At 35.5% G+C, this 22903-nt stretch overlaps 1 protein-coding gene across 6 annotated transcripts in view; it reads left to right on the top strand.

Moving 5' to 3' along the window:
* Positions 1 to 22903, top strand: part of LOC136042080 (ectopic P granules protein 5 homolog) — a 152052-nt gene that overhangs the window by 40546 nt on the left and 88603 nt on the right. For all 6 annotated transcript variants that reach the window (XR_010621161.1, XM_065726975.1, XM_065726973.1 and 3 more), the window contains exons 10-12: positions 182 to 325; positions 7003 to 7180; positions 11702 to 11947. Coding sequence is in view for 5 of the 6 variants with exons in the window: in XM_065726975.1 (XP_065583047.1) it covers positions 182 to 325; positions 7003 to 7180; positions 11702 to 11947 (568 nt within the window). In the remaining variant the exon portion in view is untranslated. The remainder of the gene's footprint in view (positions 1 to 181; positions 326 to 7002; positions 7181 to 11701; positions 11948 to 22903) is intronic.

Below are 22903 nucleotides of genomic sequence, written 5' to 3'. Positions count from 1 at the left end.
GCCAGAATATTCCATTTCGCTATCTATCTATTTGAATATTTAAATCTTTCAAGTGTCTACCATCTCAGATGTAGTGTTTTCTCTCTAAAAAAAACAATGTAAATATAGTTTTTTTCTGACATTAATTATCGCCATTTCTTTTTCAAGTCTTTTCTACTGTAGTATGTTCTTTTCTTTTAAGGTACATAAGTCTTATGTCACAAATTTTAATGGAAGAGACAGGTTACATTAAGTTTGCAAAGAACATGATTGTCACTCAACAATTGGACCTTCACATCAAGCGACTTGGAGCTGCTATTGAAGATCATTTGATCAATTTTAAAAGGTAACCTAGTGAGTTAGCTAGTCCCTAAAGGTTTTAAATCATATTTAAAGTGTAATTTTTCTTTTGAAACCTATCAATGATCTACCATTAAATAAAGGCTAATTTACTTTAAGAATTTGAGACTCGGACAAAAATAGCTTATAAAGTGGTAAAGTAAAATCCATCGTGTCTTTTAATCAAGTAGTGATAGCAGGGGTGCCATTACCTGAGTGGTTATCTTGACCCAGTCATTGTATGCCAACACTCGTAGAGGCGGTTGTCGATCCTTATACCTAGGTCTTCTAAACTTTCGTAATAATTGTCTTAGAAAGAATCTTCGCACTACATCCTACAGTGCAATATCATTAAAGTTGTTGCTGAGATACTGTTCGCTTCTGTCCCAAACACCGATGGGCCCTGTACAATGTGTATTAAAGAGACCTTGTACCTACTCACCCCGTATTTATGACCATCAGGTGAAGGTGAACCAGTTTTGGTTACGGGACCAACGTCTGCCCCCACCTTGCTATGCGTTTCGCTTTTACATATAGACCCCTTCCATACCTTTCTGACATCATGCTTCTCCACTACCTGTGTCCTGGGGAAAGCCGTCTGAGAACTTTACTTACTGCATATTCAGTTCCTACTTATTCGATGTAATATTTTTCAACTGAAAAATAAAAGGGTCTGCGACTGATTTAGATTACCATTGTAACTTTGGAATTGACCTCAATTTTAACTAGGAAGTCGAAATTGAAAAGGAGTGCAATCGCAATGATTTCACTTGACTTCACAATGAATACTTGTTGCACACCAAGGAATCCACGGATGCTTCATTTGCCTTGACCATTTCTGTGATAGATGGTACCCTTGATATATACATGTTTTTGAGCCTTAGAACTCAGTTTAATCTGTTTACCTTTCCTACAGTAACTGGTCGAATGCTTCCATTAACGGTGCTTATCTTCTGGCTAATAGCGTTGACACGTTTTAGTTTAGCCTCCTATAGATTTTTTCAGCCGATTGAAAGAAATGACTCTGAGAGCTTTTTTGTCAAGCCGATTTGTGACAGAAATAACTGGGTCAAGTTTACCCTTGCTTATTTCCTCATGTGAATGATAAATACGCCGAAATTCACACATATGCTGAAAATACAAACTGAAGAAGTGCAAAGCAACAACTTGCAATTACGATCATGTCGATCTTTGTCCTATGATGGCTTTGTGCCAACATAATTTTGCTCAATCAGTGCTGGTAATTTAAAATTCCGCATTGATCGTTTAGTGCCTTTTAATTATTTTGAATACTTAGTTTGTCTCGTTTTAACTGTTTTAACCATGATCCAGTATTCGATTATAACATGCCAAGCTATAGCCAGGTTGTCTTATCGAGACGAGGGCCAACAGCTGAGTCAAAGAAGCCCGCCTTTTCGGTTCCCCTCTCCCCAACCGCGTCCACGACAACCTTTTTCAATACCAACATCGCGTTACTGGATCCCTTCTTCGCGGTCACTGCAGGCCAGACGGGCTTTGCATATCTCTCCGGTTCCCCTTGGATCAGTCCTCCTTCCTATTTTCTCCACCGAACCTTCCCAATCCCTAGATCTATCCTTCCTAAAATATCAGCCTCCCGCGTTTCGATTATAAGCTGCATCATCCCACTTAGTAACAGGTTTTCGCCATTAGAAAAAATTGATATTGCAGAATCGTTGTAAAATCAGGAAACTTTCACCCATGACTCTGTCTATTTACCCCCAACTTTTAAAATTGAACCTCTTCCCCTCCTACCTCAAAAGTGGTTTAGTAGTGTCTCGGTCCAGGATGGTGAGTTTGAGTCTTACGACAAACCTTCCTGCAATACCCCTATTGATAATATTTCACTTTTAGGTGATGTTTTTCCCACTCTCAGCATTAACTTTAATACTTACACCCCGCCAAAGTTACTTCAGAATAAAGTTTTTTTTTTTGAAAAAATCTGTTTTTAAAGAGTTAATAAAAAGCGTTATCATTTCCTTGTTTTCCTCCTAATGATCCCCGAAAGCTTGAATTTTGAAAAGTTTGTTGAGTTAGAAGCAACAGCAAAATTGAACCACATCGATATAATTACAGCTACTGGAGTCCAGGCACAAAATCCAGATCTCCTTAAAATAACTGGTTGTCAGTAGTTTATAAGGCTACGCCCGGTTGACCACCCACTGGGGGGGGGGGAAAGGAGCAGGAGTAATGATTTTTGCAAAGGATTTCCTATCCTTTTGGATAGGATTTCCATGTGCCAGGACTAGTTGATTGCGATGGAATCATTTGGATATCTACTAAGCCCGTATGCTTTCCTTGGCCTTGCACTAATTTAATCGTTTGCTCACTTTGTTATTCATCCGGGCAGAATGCTTGTTCTTGTCGTAATTTTCATGATGTTTTACAAGCAAGTCTTGACTTTGTGACGACAAAGTATCCAAATGCCGGCATATTTATAGCAGGAGACGCGAACGAACTAAGTCTTAATTATCTGTGCAAAGATCTGAAGCTTAAGTTGTTATTACACTAACGCTAGGGTTAACAAAAGACCATCAACGCAATCTAGTATTTGGCGACACGGCGTTTCTTCAGTGTAATAATAAGAATAATTAATTTAATTTCTGTAGTTCGTAAAATTAATGAAGTAATAAGTGTCTTATCTCAATTCTTGACAGAAAAACGTGTACAGAACTTGAAAAAATGTCAAGTGTCGCCAAAGGCTAGATGATTTTGATTTTTTTTGCCAACGCTAGTGCAACTCTGCCACGTTCCATTCCTGCCTCTCACCGGCTTCACCCTAATTACGTAAATATTTATTCTCTCTTTTTGTGGGGGATAGGCCAGTTAAATTGCCCGTGAATATTCAGATAAAAGATATAGTTTCCCCTTTTTAATAGAGGAAGATTTTTACAAAAGAGGAAAATTTTACTCCCGGTTCTTTCAATTTACCCCAAGCTCTTAAAAGTAAACCTCTTCCCCTCCCACTTCGAAGCTGGCGTAGTAGTCTCTCTGTCCAGTGTGGTGAGTTTGATCCTACTTTTCTACAATTACCCTGAATGGTAATGTTTCTCTTTTAGCTGATGTTCTCCCTACACCCAGCATTTACTTTAATGCTTACGTTGCCTCAAAATAAAGCTTTTTTGAAGAAATCTGTTGTTAAAGAGTTTGATAGAAAACGTTATCATCTCCCTGTTTTCCTCCTTACGAATGCTGAAAGTTTGAAAAGTTAGTTGAGTTAGAAACAACAGCAAAATTGAAACACATGGATGTAATTGTGATTACTGAAGTCCAGGAACAAAATCCAGGTCTCCTTAAAATGACTGGTTTAAAAGTTTATAAAGCTACGCCTGGCTGACCAGCCATTAGGGAAAAAAGAAAGAGGAGTAATGATTTTGGCAGAGGATTTTCTATCTCCTTCCGTTATCTATGTGCCAGGACTCTGTGATTACAATGAAAACATTTGGATATCTACTAAGAGGAAATAATACCTGCCCTGGCCTTACACTAATTTAATCGTTTTCTCATTTTGTTGTTCACCCGGTCAGAATGCTTGTTGCCGTCGTATTTTTCATGACAGGCTACAAGCAGGTCTTGACTTTGTGATGACGAAGTATCCAAGTGCTCATTTTTATTGTAATAGAAGTAAACGAACCAAGTCTTAATTATCTGTGCAAAAGTCAGAAGCTTAAGAAAATTGTTGATTTACCTACTACAAAAGGTGGAACCAGTTTGGATGTTATTTGCACCAACCTTAAAACGTTTTACAATACTCCAACTACCCTTCCCCCCTCGGTCGTAGCTAACATTTCATGCTACAATTGAAACCATTGCAAGTTTTTAAAACAAATTACTCAGTTTCTGAAATTTTGTACCGGCCAATAACAAGTCAAGGTCTTTTTGATTTTGGATCTTGGATTACGTTTGAAAGTTGGGATGATGTTGTGTCGTGTGTAATTCTTATTTCAAAGGCTGGTTTGTTTCAGACAAAATTAATGAAAAATTGCCAAAATTGTTCCCCAGAGGTTACCTAGAAGGTATGTTCCCCAGATAAACCTTACATTAATGAAAAAACAAAAAAACAAAAGGACTCATCGATTTGAAACTAAAACTTTTTTGCCTTGGAAAGAAAGATGATGCCTTAACCCTCCGTAAACAAATAAAGAAAGAAATACGTCGTGCTGCTTTTCGTTATGGTAAGATTAAATTGAATTGCTTAAAACAGAGCAAACTTCAGGAACTTCAACAATTAAGAAAGTGAAAGAAATAGGGGGTCACTCGTGCAAGAATCTTGATTTCCTTCTGGATGAACCTTGATGAAAACTCTAAAAGATAAAATCCTGGAAATTTCAGCGAAGCAAATAATAGAAAAATACAGAACTAAAAAAAACCTAGTATTTGTCCCATTGGAAACTAAAAAAAACTAGTATTTGTCCCAATTGATTTAATAAAAGCATCGACACCACTATCAACAGATAAGTTTATCAACAGATAAACTATCAACACCCCATGATATGAGCAATTCTGGATGTTTCCCGTCATACTTTAAGCTGGACTTTATTACTGAAATCCAAAAGAAGAGAGGCCTAAATGATTTTACTGCATTACGACCAATCACCTTGACCCCAGTTTTCTCAAAAAAGTACGAGGGTTTCTTAGCGAATTGTTTAAAGCCAGAGATTCTTGAACTTATTGACTTCCAACAGTTTGGAAACCTGAAGGAGACATCTACTTCGCACTACCTCGTTAGTCTTCTTGACACCATTCTTAAAAATTTTGAAAACCCTGATACTTGGTTGAATTTTTTATTAATTGATCTCCAGAAAGCGTTCGACCTAATTGACCACAATATCCTTGTAAATAAACTGCTGACGGAGTTTCAAGTGAGTACCATTCTTGTTAAAATTGTTGCCTCCTTTTAACAAATTGTTTTCATGTGCTTAAACATAAAAATGTTTATTCCGATCCACTTCCTGTCTTTTTGGGGTCCCCCAGGGAACCCTGATGGGTCTAATTTTATTTTTTATAATCGTTAATAATCTCATGACTGACCAAATAGAGCAATGGAAGTATGCGGACGATCTGTCTGCACTTGAGGTTTGTCGATGAAATATTAAAAGCTCAATTATGACATTACGTGATATCACACAGGATGCTTCTTTGTCGAAGATGAGAGTTAACGCTAATAAATCGTCAGTTATAACAGCTTTTTTTTTAAATTCACCCCCTTCTTTGACAAACCACATTCCTCCCAAAATCTCTGTCACATGTATTAAACTACTTAGGGTGACAATTACTAATGACTTGAAGTGGGATGCGCATGTTCAAAACATCCTCAAAGAAGCTTCCCTTCGGTTTCCCTTCTAAAACTTTTGATTAAATTTCCTTGCCTCTGTTTGATCTTTTGTCAATCCCGGATGCCAAGCAGGGCATGCATACTCAAGAGAAGGTCTATGAACCAAGGTTCAATATATATATATATATGTGTTAGGAAAACAGTTTTCCCTTTATATATATATATATATATATATATATATATATATATATATATATATATATATATATATATATATATATATATATATATATATATATATATATATATATATATATATATATATATATATATATATATATATATATATATATATATATATATATATATATATATATATATATATATATATATATATATCATTCGGCAACCATGTTGTGAAATTTTCCTTTAAATTAAATTCTATTCTATTCTTTAAGTCCTTTGCTCTTAATCCATTCATGCCGACAACCTAAGCACCATACAGTTTGTCAATCTTCTGGAGACCTGTTTGAAAGGATAAAAAAAAAATGTATAAGTTCTTTTTTTCTTTGAAGTTGCTACTGTGGACTGTTGTGACGCTGATAGATTAGCTCAGAGTATCTGCTAAGTCAATTTAAAAAAGAGAGTAATATTTTAAACATCATTTCGTGATATATAAATGTTTCAGTGTAAAATGAAAAGAAACATTCCTATGGTAAGACACCAACTAAATCCCCTGGGAGTTTTAGATGGCCGATCCCTTCTTCCGATTCGCCATTTCCATTTGAAATGAAATTTTTTAAAACTGCAATGCTATATATTGCAAAAGAAAATAATTGCCTTCGTCTTTGTGATTACTTGTTTTTGACAAATTCAGTAATTATTCTCAGATATTATCAATCATGCCAGTAGACTATTATTTTAAACAAGGATTAGAAATTTATACAAAAATAAGAATAGTTTCCACGCTTTTGAAAAGTGTATTCAGCTTGAGATATCTATAAATTGCATACAAAATGTGAAAAAAGTGGGTTCAACTATAATTGAATGCGCTTTCTCTTCTTTTCCATTGGTTCACTTTTACGTCTTTGCTTTGCAATGTAAATGTGTCAGCTTTTCCATGAAGGGGACTCAGTTAGAGTAGACTGGACTAAATAATCCAAGTTTATTCATGTATTCTCGCCCTAATTTTCACCCCCTTTTTTGGGATCATGGCTCGTTTCTAAAAATGAAGACGAGTTCATATAAAATTAGTCATTGACAAATAGGGTCGCTAGGATTTAAATCTAAAAAAATATTTTTTTTATTATTTTTGTAGCTTTTGTATGCTCATGATAGGAGCGTGTGTTCATACAACTGAGTTTTACTTGAATATTTTTAATCTTTTTTAGATACAACCTTACGACACCCTTACAAATCGTCTCATTGTGGCTTGAAACTTTGTTCTGTTTACCTAAATGGAACACCAATAAAAATGTGCTGTTTATTGCTGATGTTATCACCCGTGCAGCTTTTTTTTGTGAGACATCTCGTCGGTATATCCTAAACTTATTTGAAGATCTAATTAAGGTGAGCTTCCTGTTTTGTTTTTTTTTTTTGGGGGGGGGGGGTTTGGTTGGTGGTATTGATTGGTTGATCTATGTAAAGTCGAAAAATTAAGGTTTCGTCAAGTTCTAAAAACAACAAGGTAAATGTTTGGATGTTATCAATACTATTGTCAAATTTTTGAGACTTTGGTTAGCAGGCTATGGCTGTCTGACAGAAAATTAGGAATTTTCTATAAAAAAAATCTGCAACAAGTTTACTAGCTGAAACCGTCGACTGATACTCTTCACATTTATTCTTAGATTTAATTAGAAGAGATTGTTTCATCTCACCTGCAGATATAGGCAGTATTAACAGCTGGGTCAATTCACGAAAATTCAGCGGGGGGCAAAATATATTTTGAAAATTTAATAGGGGGAAGGCAAATTTGTCGTTTCGATTTTTTAGTAAAAATACCAACAAAATCCTTTTCGATTAAAATACCCCAAAAACGTTATTCTTAAAATCTGGCGTGGGGGAACAACTAGGGGGCGGCAAGATTGTTGATACGTTCTCAGCAATAATTCTTCAATGAAGCGATATCTTGACCTATCATTTGCCGCGTCATCATCAGGATTATTGATATTTAAAACTTCGGCCAAACACCTTAGTGAGCTTAAGGACTTAAATCTAATTATGCCCTAACTATTTCAAAAGTTTCGAAGTTACTATTTCTGTCTCAGTTGGTTGTCCATCCTTATAACGCCATGGATATTTTTGAAAAATATCTCATTTTGCTTAATGATGAGTTGAGATGAATTTTTAAAGTTTTTCACCTTCCCAAAAGATGATAAACTTTTGTGTATAGAAATTCTTTTTTATGCTTGCAATGAATTTTTAAAGTTTTTCACCTCCTCAGAAGGTGAAAAACTTTTGCGTGTAGAAAGTCTTTTTTATGCTATTAAAAAAAGAAGGAACTGCACAGTTACTATCCAGTGAATCGTCAATTTCTAGGATCAAAGCTACAATTTCTGCCTCTGTTGATTGTCCACCCTTATAATGACATCAGTGTTTAGGAATTTATAAAGATAGTGGAAATTGCATTTAGAACGCAGTTCTATACGTAGTATTATATGCTTGAAAATTGTGCAACTGAAATAAATTTTTTCGTTTCTGTTTCATGTATCCTTCTTTTGATGGAAATCGCCTGAACAATTTTTCATGCGCCAAGAAATAAAAATCTCGACATATACAATATCTGTATATGTAAAATGACTGAGAAATGCCACCAGCAATTCCCTCATCCTATCTATCATCATGAGTATCCTATGCATGAGAATTATCATTTTTAAACATCAAATTCTGTATGAAATTCAGAAAAAGTGATCACTACTACTACTCAGATCTCACTGCAGTACCAAGCCGGTCGATTCCAATACAAATGTACATGTTCCTACCAGGGTCGCTACTTGTCAAAATTTTCGGGGGGGGGAGTGAGGAGTTTTACCGATTGGCTGGTCAATTTTGTTTTTTATCAATGATTAGCATAATGTCCGTTTTGAATACAATACGTAAAATCACTGCACGAGTCGGTAAAACCGCTATATTTACCGACCAAGATTGAGGTTTCGATATATGTCCTGTCACTATTTCTGTGCTCTTTATTTAACCAAATGGAAAATTGTGGCACCATCTGTAAAATCGTGGCAGGAGTCAGTAAAACTTGTACGGTTACCGTCAAAGTTCAAGCAAAATTTAACCGAACAAATGCAGTATACAACCGGACAAAAAATTTTTACGACTCATTTTTTTTTCACGAGTGAACAAAAACACTGTGGAGAGGCGTCCCCCCTCCCCCATACGTGACGGCCCTGGTTTCTCCTCTATCCTAATCTATTCAAAACTTTACTTTTTACATTCTCCTCATAATTCCTATTGCCGTGAAAAGTATTTTTATGTCGTTTTTCCACCTCATTTGGAGATGATTTGCTTTTCGTTTTCTCCCAGATGAATGGCCTAAAAGAACAGTTTTCTGCAATATGTCAATCTTCGTCCGTAAAACATGGCCTAGCTATCTTAAGCTATTTTTCATTATAGCCTCAGAAAGTGGAATCGTACAATATTCTTCGCATAGCTTACTGGTTGATATACGGTCAGCCAAACGAAAGAAAATATTTAAGAAAATACTTCTCAGCCTTTCTACGCGTCTAGGTTTCAGAGCCGTAAATAATTTCCGAGACCACACTGGTCAATCATGACAAAACACAAAATAACAAAGAAAAGAAAGAACGAGGGCAATAAACAGCTAGTGAAAAAAAGTGAAAATTATGCAAATATTTTGGTCAAGACCTCCGCTTGACCCTCCTCAGTACAGAATAAAACTATAAAAAAAAAACATAAAAAATATAATAAAAAACGTAAAAAACAAACCTTAAAACAAAACACAAAACTGAAATATGATGACTGAGCCGTACTTGAACACTGACAGTCTCACCTCGATTGTCAGGAATGGGTATTGTTGTCATTCATCTCAATTTTTCTTTAATCGACCTCCAAGTTGTCTGTGGGCAATCAGAACTTCTTAATAATTTATCGTAATGTTTTTATTCTCAACTTTCTTGACATTTTAACTAGTGAGCTATTGTGGATACTAAAAGACATAATATTCTATTGGAATAGGAATGCAGATTCTTGTTTTATGAAATTGATTTTCTTTCATGAATCCATCGTAAAATTGATTCACTTATATACGGTTTCTTAGGTTTTTTTTCAACAGAATAATATTTTAAAAGGGATTGCAAATCAAAATAATAATTACAAATTATATTAATAATATTTTGTAATTTGATCATTAGGAATCATCTTGCAATTTTTGTTCAAGGAGTATTAAAGTCCTTTTCACTCAATAGCGAATTTTATTCAACCTCTCCCATTGACTCTTTTACTGCATCAAATTCAATGCGAAAAGTATTGGTGCAACGCCATAGGATTCTTTCAACGCTTTCCCACTTCCTAGAATCCATATTCAAAATGACCATAAGCAGAAAAGAACCCATTTAACTACTACAGTTTTCCATAAAATTTCTATTAGTCATTCAAAACAACCTAATTTGTTGAAGAAGGTCCATAAATATTCAAGACTTTCAGCCCTTTTTCTACTCTGGGAGAACCATTCTAGACCTTTGAATATTCATGCAGAATAATTTTGGAATCTTGAAAATAGAAAAAATGTATAAAATTCGAAATAATCTGAAACAAAATTTAAACAGGTGACGCCAACGTCATGATAACAAATGTGTTAGAATCAAAAACTCGCGAACGGAAGTAATGCTAAATTTACAAAGACCGAAGGCCTGAGCTGCCGACCGTGGTAAGCGAAGTGAGAAGCAGGTTAGAGGTGCCATTTAGGCTATAATTGCGTAGATGATGCCAAAGTCCTTTCTAAGCACTAAGAACCGAGTCTGTCTTTGGTGAGGGCTAAAGGCCTGAGCTGTCGAGCTTTATGAGCAAAGTAAATGGAGGGAGGTAATGAGGGGCAATATTTGCGAGAGGGGATACTAAAATGCTGGTAAAGTCGGCTCTGATGCCTGTTATATAATCAAATTTGTGTCTGGTTTGTGTGAACACTTTTTCGTTCACACTGACAAATTGCTGTTGTTTTTGCTTTATAATTCTCTCGAAGTTACAGTAATTGTTGCTGCCTCTATTTATATTACTCCGAAAGTCAAATAATATTTTCGATAAAATAAAAACAGAACAGTGCTGGGCATCATAACTTGTCATCGACTGCGATGCTGTTCTGTTTATATTGTGCTGTTATATATATATATATATATATATATATATATATATATATATATATATATATATATATATATATATATATATATATATATATATATACTGGCTATACATGACCTATGACAAAAAAAAATTCATAAGTGAATAATAATTGTAAATTGACTTGAAAAGTAAGGTTAACGTCAGACAATAGACAGAAAAAAGCGAAAGTGCCAAAAACAGATATTTCGGCAAGGAGCTCCACCAAACCGTGTTCAGTGCCCCCCTCCCCCCAAAAAAAAGAAGAAAAACTAGCCTTTTGAAGGAAATTCGAAGATAGCTTACTTCTTCTTTTGAGTTTTTCTCCTGCTCTGTTTAATTTTACATCAAAAGATTAATTGTTCTTCCTTTTTTTTTCTTCTTAGCATTGAAGACGGCTTGGCAGAGGTCCTTACTGAAATATTTTCATTACCCTTGTTTTTTCAGCTATTTAGTTTTATTTTTTTTCTTCTGTGTCACCTTAACTTTAAATGACTTATTTACTTGTTTCATGCTTCATAAACTTCAGTGATGCTAAATCGTAAACTTCAAGACCACTTAAAGAGGGGCCAGGATTTGGATTTTAGCTACTACCCCCCCCCCCCCCTTTTCTCTCTATAGAATAAAAAAATCAAAACGTATCTGGCGATTTAATGGCAGTAAAGACCTAAATATGACTTTGTATCCCCCCCCTCCTGGTCAAAATTCTTTAAATGCTCTGTATGGTACAATAGTCATATGTTTTAGAATCAAAAGGAGCAGCCGGAAGATAGGACTCTTCCTCGATTGCTGAGAATAGTTGGCTCAATGGGCAGCAAAACTTTGGCTCATCCTCTTATACCTCTTCCGACTCTACCTGAATTCCCTTGGCTAAGTTGGTTTGCACTGAAGTCCTATTCCAACATGGAAATCAGCACTGAGTCTGACTTGTGGCATTCGTTTTTGAGGAATTTTTCGTCTGGGAAATTTAGAACGGCAGAACTGGCTTTCAAGGTATAGATGTCCTGCCCTTGCCTTTTCAATTAAACCCTTTTTAAGTCAGTAATGTAGGTATTCGTTCTGTAATTTATGGAGGGGAAGGACACAGGAAAATATAAAAAAAAAAGATCTTACAGTTACGATGTTTTCGGTGAAGACCAGACCCATATGTCTGACCTCCTATGTACTTGCTTAGGCAAAATGTGTACATTATTATTGCGTTGAAAGTTAGACTTGTAAAAAAAACATTGGTAAATAGTATTTCTTTCACAAATATAAAAAAACAATAATAATTAAGCAAATTGTATGGACTGTATTGGCTTTTATTTGTCCCGCCGGATTTCAAAAAAATTATAAGCTGCTTTTCGATATTGACGCTTAAAAGTTAAGATAACGCATGTATTTCACTGGCACTGCTGAGAATTATGATTATGCTCTTTGTCTCTGAATGGTCCTTCGCAATATAACAGATACATAATGCATGTAATATTACTTAACATAAATTGTTGGTTCCTACATAACAAATATTATCTGTAATACCTTAGTGCCAAGTAAATCAATCAATCAATAATTTTATTGACCCATATAAAAGAACACGAAAGTGCCCATATAGAGTAAAGAAAAAAAGAGAAGAGAAAAAAAAAAGAAAATCAGACTACGATCAACACAACTAAATAAATGCACTATAATATGGGTGGCTACGGTCTAGAGATGAAACAAATTCGGCACGTCGTTGGTCCACAATTACAAATGGATCAGTAACACCATATAGTTGCGTAACTTTGCGGTTACGAGGCCAAAGAGGAAGAATTAGGAGATACTAATGTAAACATAGCTAAAAGATAATTATGTAAAACATTAGAAATGTAATGTAAACATAACTAACCCGCTGAATATTTCCTGTTTGCAACTAAGCCCACTTTATAATTTTCCAAGATCCATATCAAATAGCCTACTATTGCTAAACTTGTTTTCCAATTTAACCCGAAAAGGAGAAGAAGAAAGCACAATATAATATGAGTAAGAGAAATCCAATGTAAAAACCAAAAATTAAGACTTACCCGGATATAAAAAATAACTGGATGTAGGAAGCATTTATTAAAGACCAGGTTTAATACTTTTTAGTACCACCACTTTGACGTCCTGGATGGGCGTCACGATATGCCATATCGGTGAAATTACTGGTTTTAAGGCCGGACGCTCCTCCAGAATTTATACTGCCTGTTCAGTTCTTTTTCAATCGCGGCAAATCACACAAATACTCAAGGTTATCAGATTTCACTGCCGTCATTAAACTCAAGGGGTTTCTCACTGAAAATTACGATTAATGTATATTCATTCTTCGTAATTCGACAAGTAAATAGGAATATTTATTTGGAAAAGAACAATTATTCGAGGAGAAAATTAGGGAAATTGTTATTCGAGATTTTTTTTTTGGAGGAGGGGGGTTCAACTCTTACGAAAGAAACCAGGAAAACACAGGAAAATTAAACATTTCGCTGAGAGAATTAAGCATTATACAAATTTAAGGTGGGTGAATCCCTCGCCTGCGTGTGTACCTGTGGTCTGGTCATCATTATTTGCCAGGAGACGCGGTATAAAATTGTGGAAATGACAAATAAAAAGTACATATTTTCGGGTTTTTACTTCATGCAGACCTATTTAGAAAAATATAATTTAAATAATTGCTCGCAGCGAAGTGACAAATTTATTTCATGTTATCAAAAAGTTCGTGGTAACGAACTGTGCTAAGGAGCGACCCGGCTCAATAGTAACCAAAACTCTAAAAAACGGATTCTTGATACCAATAGCTACATGAACAATATCGCATTTTAATGCTGACTTTAAATATATGAGATACCTATCTAAAATTACGAGTCTAAGAAAAATTGCCTTATTTTAGAAAATAGAGGGAAACACCCGATAAAAGTAATAAAACCAAAGTTACACCCATCCGAATCAGCCTATCAGGGAACCCTACCGTGGAAGTGTTAAGCTTCTATCAGCAAAAATATGGATTTTTTTTTTCCAGGGGTGATTATATCGAACCAGTTGTCATAGAATCTTGCGAGCGGGCTCATTCCAACGGAAATGAAGTTATATACAAGTGAATTATATATAAAAAATGAAGTATATAGTACCCTTTTTAAGTGATCTAAAAAATTGGAGGGCACCTAGGCCTCCTCCCACGCTAATTATTTTCCCACAGTCATCCGATTAAAATTGTGAGATAGCCATTTTATTCAGCATAGTCGAAAAACCTTATAACTGTGTCTTTGGGGACGACTTATTCCACCAGAATCCCCGTGGAAGGGGCTACAAGTTACAAACTTTGATCAGTGTTTATATAGCAATGGTTATTGGGAAATGTACAGACGTTTTCAGGAGGATTTTTGGTTGGGGGGGGGGGTTGAGAACAGGGGGTTATGTTGGGGGAACTTTCCACGGAGGAATTTGTCATGGGGAAGAAAATTTCCATGAAGGGAGCGCAGGATTTTCTAGCCTTATTTCAAAATAGAACAATACAAAAATAAATATGAAACAGTTTTTTCAACTGAAAGTAAGGAGGAGCATTAAAATTTAACACTAACAGAATACAGAAGTTCGTTACGTAAGCTAACTCGTAAGTTACGTTGATCTTTTACTAACAAAAACGTTCGTAAAATATTAAAAGTTCTAGTTGCCTTTTTAAGTAACCAAAACATTGGAGGGCAACTAAGCCTCCTCCCCTGCTCCTTTTTTCTCAAAGTGATTCTATCAAAATTATGAGAAAGCCATATAAATATGAAATTTCGTTTTAATTATTCATCTGTGGAGAGCCAAAATCAAAACATGCATTAGTTCAAAAACGTTCAGATAATAAATAAAAAAAAAGACATGTTTTTAACTGAAAGCAAGGAGCAACATTAAAACTTAAAACGAATACAAATTACTTCGTATGTGAAAGGGGCTGCTCCCTCCTCAACGCCCCGCTCTTTACGCTAAAGTTTTACTCTTTCTCTCAATTCTACTTTTTAAAACAGTAAAAAACTTTAGCGTAAAGAGCGGGGCGTTGAGGAGGGAGCAGCCCCTTTCATATACGAAGTGATTTCTGATCGTTTAAGATTTAATGTCGCTCCTTACTTTCAGTTAAAAAAAACTTGTTTTTTTTATTTAGCTTATCCATACGGGTTCATAAAAAAAAAATTCTAAAGTTCGATTGTTGCTTGAGTATTTGTATATCTGAATTTGTATTCGGATAAGACTGTAATGACACATGATAACTACCCATACCTAGCACAGTTGGATTTATATAAACGGTTCTCGTATCTCCATACTTCTTGGCAACCTTCCGTCGACAATTTCTGGTAACAGTGCCTCAAAATAAATTTTTTTTAGATTTGGCAGCATTTTGTTAGACCAGAATTCACGTTCACGACCAATCTTTTCATAATATAATTCCTCTTCTCCTAAAAATATTACAAAGTATACAAAATCAATGTCACAACATTCCAATTGCATTTGAATTTGGTAATAGTAGTCATGTGTTCTTTTCAGCTTTATTTCACTATTAACTTTATTTTCTAGACATATATTTTTTTTAAGCGCTATCCACTCTTCCAATGTAAGCCCTTTTGCTGTCAAAGGGCACTTCACCTCCAAAAGAGCCTTCTCACCCGAAGGAAAAATTGCTATCCCGTCAGGACTGGCCCCTAGAAACCCATATTCCTTGTGAATGAAAAGCCCAGCAGAGTTCACAATGCAACCCATTTTCTTTGCAAAAGCTGCAATAGCTACAGGCTCATACATCTGACCATGCTCCATTGCCTTTGTTTGGCGGTTTCTGGGATACAGCAGCTGCCGAACTAATGAACCCACAGTCTTCAACCGCCTTTTACAAACAGCACCAGCTACGGAAGCTGTAATTCTGTTTTTTCTGTATTCTATCCAGCTATTATCGATAGAATTTCTCTGAAGCCTAGTGGCTTTTTCGATACTGAGGATTTCTGTTGCAGTACATTGGAGACGAGTCAAAAAATCTGTTTTTGCAATTTCGAGCGCACTGCAATCAAGATCCGGAGCAGTTGCGTTCGAGCCGTAGTTTTTGTCTGCTCCGGTTGGCTCCCTGATTTTTTTTGAAGGGAGTTTTGTGGAAGCATTAGTGAAAAGGCGCTTTCTAGCAGACAGTTTTTTACGTCGAGCAGTAGTCATGGCCCGCTGTTGTGCAAGTTTTTTCAACTGCCTACTTGGTGTAGATCCTACAAATCTTCGAAATATTTCAAGGCGAGCTGAGTGACCTTTCGTAAATCGGATTCCTGCTGCTTTAACACGGGTTGTATATCGCGCACTTTGGCTAACCATAATGTTTTTGCCACCAATAAGCCTTGCAACTATGCTCATAAAATATTCTGCCAGGTTGCTCGTGTGGTTTCCTATCAGTAGACGAGCCCTTCTGGTCAGCGTATCAAAGGTTGAATACACATGGCTGAGAAAGATGTTGCTAGGGGTGTCTTCAGGATTGACCTGTAGAACTTTCCCGGAGAACGACCAGCGTGTAGGACCAAATCTATGGTCGCCACGGAAAAAATGTAGAGGAATTGCCTTCAGCGCACTGATGAGATCCTTCACGCTTTTCATCTCTGTGGTGGCACATACAATTGCATTTCTGGCAAAATCACACATTTTCTTTATTATTGCGGCACTAAGAAATCTTCTGCATTCGGCATTTTCATGCTGCTTCTTATATAGTCTGTTTTTCAAGCATTTGCACGCATGATTAGCACACTCAATTTTTTCTACATTTCTGCCATATGGTACCCTTGCTATAATTTCAGAATGGGTACTCGAATCGCCGTCGGCAACAAATCGAGTATATCTTATATTGTGCATGGATGTTGCTATTCGGAATGCGTCAACTAATATATCTGACTCCATACCTGTACTGGGCCCCTGCCAGTTCATAAAACATGTATGTTCAGGAACAGATCTATTTACTTGATGCCTGTATTTCACGCAAGTACAGCAATATTTGTTCCTAATTCCTAGATTTAAGAGTTTCTTCGAATAGAAACCTATCACCACTCCACAGCCTGAGAGTGCACGATACCTATTCCCATAACTTCGTGTACACCAGCTTCCATCAACTATAACACATGTCTCTACAGCTCCATTTGGGTGAATTTTCTCACCTGCTTCCAGTGCCATCCTTCGCTCGGTTTTCCCATTTTTGATAAGATAGTCATAGAGAACTTTTTCCAATTCTACGCAAATTTCTTTCTCAAATTTCGTAAAGACTTTTTGAGACGGGGTATTTATTCCAATGGTAGAGAAAAGTTCTTGAACCTGGGCGTGAGTCATTCCACCATTTATTGCACCAACCACTACCTCTTTGTTGGCACTTACTGTTCCTGTTTCTGTTTTGTGTTTCTTTCTGATAGTATTCATACTATCAAAATCAGTCCTTTTCCGTTTTTTGACTACGGTTTTCGTTGAGTCTTTTTTTTTTTAAGCCTTCTAGGAGCAAGGGGTTTTTCTGTGTGAATTGTGGCTTCCTCATGACATGATTCGCATTTGAAGATGAGTCTTGAGCGCAATCCAGCTCTATGTTCTTTAGAAAACATCATATTTGAAACCAAATTGATGTCTTGGCACCTGTAAATAAAATGCTAATTGGTTGTGAGGAAGTAAAATAGTAAAGTAGCAATTTTATTGTTTTGGTAGAAAGGAAAGTGCTATAGCTTCAAAAAGGATAGTTAGTATGTAGAGTAGTGAGCGATGTAGGGTAATTAAAATATGAAATAAAATATAAAATATTGCTAGAAATGGGTGAGAAGTGGAAATTATACGATCTAACCGAAAGTTTGTTGTATTTCATTGTCAGATTAAACCACCCAATTTTATTTATGTATGTAACCAAGCCAAAAACTGTCCTGGAACTACCAATCAGGAAAGCCAAGTATTTCAAAACTTTACAAAATCCTTTGGGGCATGACAGGAAATGCCCTCTAAACAGACCCGTGTCGATTTACCAAATTTCAACGGAAATTACTAACCAAATTCCAAGAAAAATTAAGTCTCACTTGACTCCCTAAAATCAAATTCAAAGTAAAAATCCGTGCCCCAAATTCAGTTGCATCTCAACTATCATTTAAATTTTTATTCGAGTAATTCACAAAGTTCTCATTGGTACGATTAAAAATACCAATATGCTTTTATGAGTTAGAAGGATCAAATTAGCTAGTTTATTTCTCAAATCCTTTAAAGCCTTTGCAGACATTCTTTCAGAACCTTTATCCGTACTTTTTAATGATTAGATAAAAAAAACAAGTATTTTAAATGAAAGTAAGGAGCAACATAAACTTAGAACGAACAGGAATTATCCCGTATATGAAAGAGGCTGTTTCCTCCTCAACGCCCCACTCTTTACCCTAAAGTTTGACTCTTTCCCTCAACTCTACTGTTTAATACTGTAAAAACTTTAGCGTAAAGAGCGGGGCGTTGAGGAGGGAACAGCCCCTTTCATATACTGGGTAATTTCTGTTCGTTTTAAGTTTTAATGTTACTCCTTCCTTTCATTTAAAAAAATTCGTTTTTTATTTAATTTCTGAACGTTTTTTAGTTAATCCATGTTTTGATTTCGGCTCTGCGCAGATGAATAATTAAAACGAAATTTGAATTTTTATTTTTTTGGCTAAACGGCTTTCTCATAATTTTGATCGAACGATTTTGAGAAAAATGAGCGGGGAAGGAGGCCCAGCTGCTCTCCAATTTTTTGCTACTTAAAAAGGCAACTAGAGCTTTTAGTTTTTTACGATGGTTTTCATTAGTAAAAATATACGTAACTTACGAAATAGCTTACCTAACGAACTTCTATATTCGCAGGTATCTATTACGTATATAAGGGGGGCTCGCCCACTTGTCAATACCTCGCTCATTACGCTAAAGCTTAAATTTTGTCCTAAATCCTTAAGAATGACCCCTGAATCGCAAAGGCCGTAGAATAAATAATTGAAATTACTAAAAAATACTTTAGCGTAAAGAGTGAGAGATTAGGAGGAAATGAACCCCTTATATGTGTAATATTTTTTGTTCGTTTTAAGTTTTACCGCTGGTCCTTACTTTCAGTTGAAACACTTTTTCATATTTATTTTTTCATTGTTTTTTTAAATCATGCTAGAAAATCCTGCCCCCTCCCATTCATGGAAAATTTTCCTCCCCATGACAAATTCCTCCATGGAAAGTTTCCCAAACATAACCTCCTCTTCTCAACCCCTCCTTCCAACCAAAAATCCCACTGAAAACGTCTGTACACTTCCCAATAATCATTACTATGTGCAAACACTGGTCAAAGTTTTTAACTTGCAGCTTATCCCATGGGGACTTTGGGGGAGTAAGTCGTCCTGAAAGACATAGTTATAAGGTTTTTCAACTATGCTGAATAAAATGGCTATATCAGGATTTTGATCGGACGACGTTTGGAAAAAATGAGCGTGGGAGGGGGCCTAGGTGCCCTCCAATTTGTTTGGTCACTTAGAAAGGGCGCTAGAACTTTTCATTTCCATTTTAATGAGCCCTCTCGCAAAATTTTAAGACCACTGGGTCGGTACAATCACCCTTGGAAAAAAGAATTAAATAAATAAACACGCATCTGGGATTTGTGTTTTGGCAAAATATACAAAATTCTACATTCTTGTAGATAGGAGCTTGAAACTTGTACAATAAGGTTCTGTGATACGCTGAATCTGATGGTGTTACTTTCTTTAAGATTAAATGACTTTTAGGAGGTTCCCCCATTTTCGAAAATAAGGTAAATTTTCTCAGGCTCGTAACTTTTGATGGGTAAGACTAAACTTGATGATGAAACTCGCATATTTAAAATCGGGATAAAAGTGCGATTCTTGAGATGTAACTCTTGATATCAAAATTCTGTTTTTTAGAGCTTTGGTTACTATTGAGCCCGGTCGCTCCTTACTACAGTTCGTTACCACGAACTGTTCGAAATTACCTCTACTGGTAAGTTCGCTTTATGTTGGAAATAAAATGATAAAAAGAAGTTTTTTAACTGAAAGTAAGGAGCAAAATTAACGAACAGTAACTACTCCGTATATCAAAGGGGCTTTTCCTCCCTCAACACCTTGCTCTTTACGCTAAAGTTTGACTCTTTTTCTCAAGTTTACTTTTTAAAACAGTAAAAAACTTTAGCGTAAGGAGCAGAGCGTTGAGAAGGGAGAAAACCTTTTAATATGCAGAGTAATTTCTGCTTGTTTTAAGTTTTAATGCCGCTCCTTACTTTCAGTTAAAAAACTTGTTTTTTTTTCATTTTATTTCTGAACGTTTTTGGATTAATACTTTTTTTTTGTGTGTTTTTTTCTGTTTCTCTGTTTACCATTCTGGCATGTCCAATGAATTCTGGGACAGAATAGAGGCAGTTCAAAAAACGTGTCTAAGAATTATTTTCAAACAGGGTAAAGGGCCTTACATTTCCCTTCTTCGGAGAGCAAATCTAGTCACCCTTAAGGAAATGAGAGTACAAATTTCCTTATTATTTTGCCAACAATATCGTGCATAACCCTTGTACTACTTCTCTTTTCCCTAGTGAATATTTACCCACCCGCCACGTCAGGGGCGGATCTAGGATTTTTTTTTTTTTTGGGGGGGGGGGTGTACATGAAAGGTTACTCCGATAAACTTGTGGACAAAGAAATACCAGTAATTTAAAGGGAACTGCAACAATTTCTAAGTTGTGGGTAGGTAGTGGACATGGACTTTAATTTAATATAAAATCTGATGAGTTCTATTGAATTTAAAGTCAATTAGAAATATTGATACAAAAAAAGTAAGTTTATAAGAACCACCTCGCCATAAAACACAATTAAAAGGTTGTTCACCCTCTACGAAAAAATAATATATTTAATCTTTTCTGCATAATTTTTAGCATTTGCACTTCTGGCGACTATAGCGAGTTACTTAAACTTTGTATTGTCAAAAAAAAAAAAAAAAAATTAGTACCATATTTTAGTATCATACATTCTTTGGAACTAATTGTTGATTAAACATTAAGTAATAGTTCGTTTGATGGTGTAGCAGGAAAAATAGAACAAAGAAATAGAAATACAATGCTTTCTTATTGTTGCTATTAGCAGCGGATTAAGTCAGAATTTTAAATCTCCCCTTCTTACGAATGAAGATTTTCGCCTCCCAGTTGGCATTTGTGGTAATACGGACAGATCCCCTTGATAAACTTAAATTTAATTAAATACTTTTAGGGGACATGTGTCATTAATAAAAATCTAATAGAGACTGCAAAAAGTAACTGAAACCTTGTTTCAAACTTGTTTGCAAAAAGAAACAGCCTTAATAACTAAAAACTTACTAAAAACTCGACTATTAAAAACCAAAAAAAAAAAAAAAAAAATCGTCCCTAAAAGAACCAGAGCAAGTGGTCCCAACCACAAATCTACTACTATGTCAGGGGGAGGGTGCCCCCTGCATTCGCCACTGCCCCACGTTCTAATTCAACAAAACTCCCCCTTCTTGCCCAAATAAGAGTTTCCACTGAAAGATATAGAAGAACGTTCATCCTTCACATATTTGAAGTTTTAAATTACTAACCCTTCGGTCTTATCGCTCCACTTTTAACTTGTAGTTTTAATGCTTATTTTGCAACTGCAAACTTTACAATTCTTGCAAGGTAAACTAAATTGTCATTTTGTTTAAATTTGTTTTCCCGGTTTTAATTTACGACTTTTTATGGTTTGACTTTTTTACTGATTGCAATTTTATGAGTTTAAACTGGTTTGATATTTATTACTGATTGGCATTCACCATTTTTTTCAATTTTTTTATTGACACTAAAATGTGAATTTGGCCCTTTTGGGCTTGTGATAGCCGTTTTGTAGAAATAAATCTTGTCTTGTCTAAACCGTAATTTGAAAATAATGTGATAGATAACCCGTGAAATATGACAAGAGAAGAGCCAGAACTTGAGTACGAAGATGAGATTGCTAAAGAAATAGCGAAACAACTACCGATTATCCTATATAAGCTTTAAATTGTTGGTAAAACCAACAATAGTGAAATTAAACCAACCTAAGTAGATACCGTCGGAGCGTTCTGTTGTTTTGGGATGAAAATATCTTTAAAAGTTATCGAACATTCTTTCTCTATAGCAGAAAAGACAGTTATCAAGAATTAATAAGGTACAAGTTGTATTAATTGCAACCCAGAATAATTCCCCATCCTAATAATTTTGATAGCAGTAAATCAATGACGTAAAATGAAAGACAAAGAAAAAACTTACATGTGGCGAATCACGAGCTTTTCATAATTTTCAAAAAGGTAAGGCAGATCCACAATCCAGCGTGAGCCTTTTAGAAGGTCTGACCCCAAATTTCTTCCAGAAGTGATAACTTTCAACACAAAAGGGGAATTTGTTCCAATTCCTTCGGAACTTGATTCGTCGTGAACCGAAGCATCCGTTATGTCTTCTAACATGTATTTTGGTAAACGCGGTCTCCCTCTAGCCCGATAATTTAATTTCAACTTTTCACGATGGGCCTGCACATTTGGCAAATGGAGCCCTCGCATATTTCTTTTTTTCCCATGTTACTGTGGTCAATAACAAGAACTATATAAGAACTTACTAAGGGGTTGAATTGTTTCTTGGAAAGGCCTTGGACTTGAGACTGGTCATTTGACTGCTTTAGTATGGGTAATTTTTATTGGGGTTTATTTACCAAGGGATTGGATTGTTTCTTGGAAAGGCCTTGGACTTTAGACTGGTCATTGACTGCTTTTGTAGTTTGCTTTGGTAGTTCTACAGCAAGGCTCGGGTCTTGCTGTAACAAATTTAAATATTCTGGGGACATTTTGTTTCGTTCATTAGTTATTTTGTTTCATTCATTAGTTATTAATTAGCTTGTTTTATATATTTTTAATTCTTATTTCAGTACGAAGATTATGCAAAATTGTACTTATACTACAATACATAAA

This window comes from Artemia franciscana, unplaced genomic scaffold, assembly GCF_032884065.1.
Source record: "Artemia franciscana unplaced genomic scaffold, ASM3288406v1 PGA_scaffold_62, whole genome shotgun sequence".
NCBI classification, from domain to species: domain Eukaryota; kingdom Metazoa; phylum Arthropoda; class Branchiopoda; order Anostraca; family Artemiidae; genus Artemia; species Artemia franciscana.
This window is presented reverse-complemented; position numbering and strand designations above follow the sequence as displayed.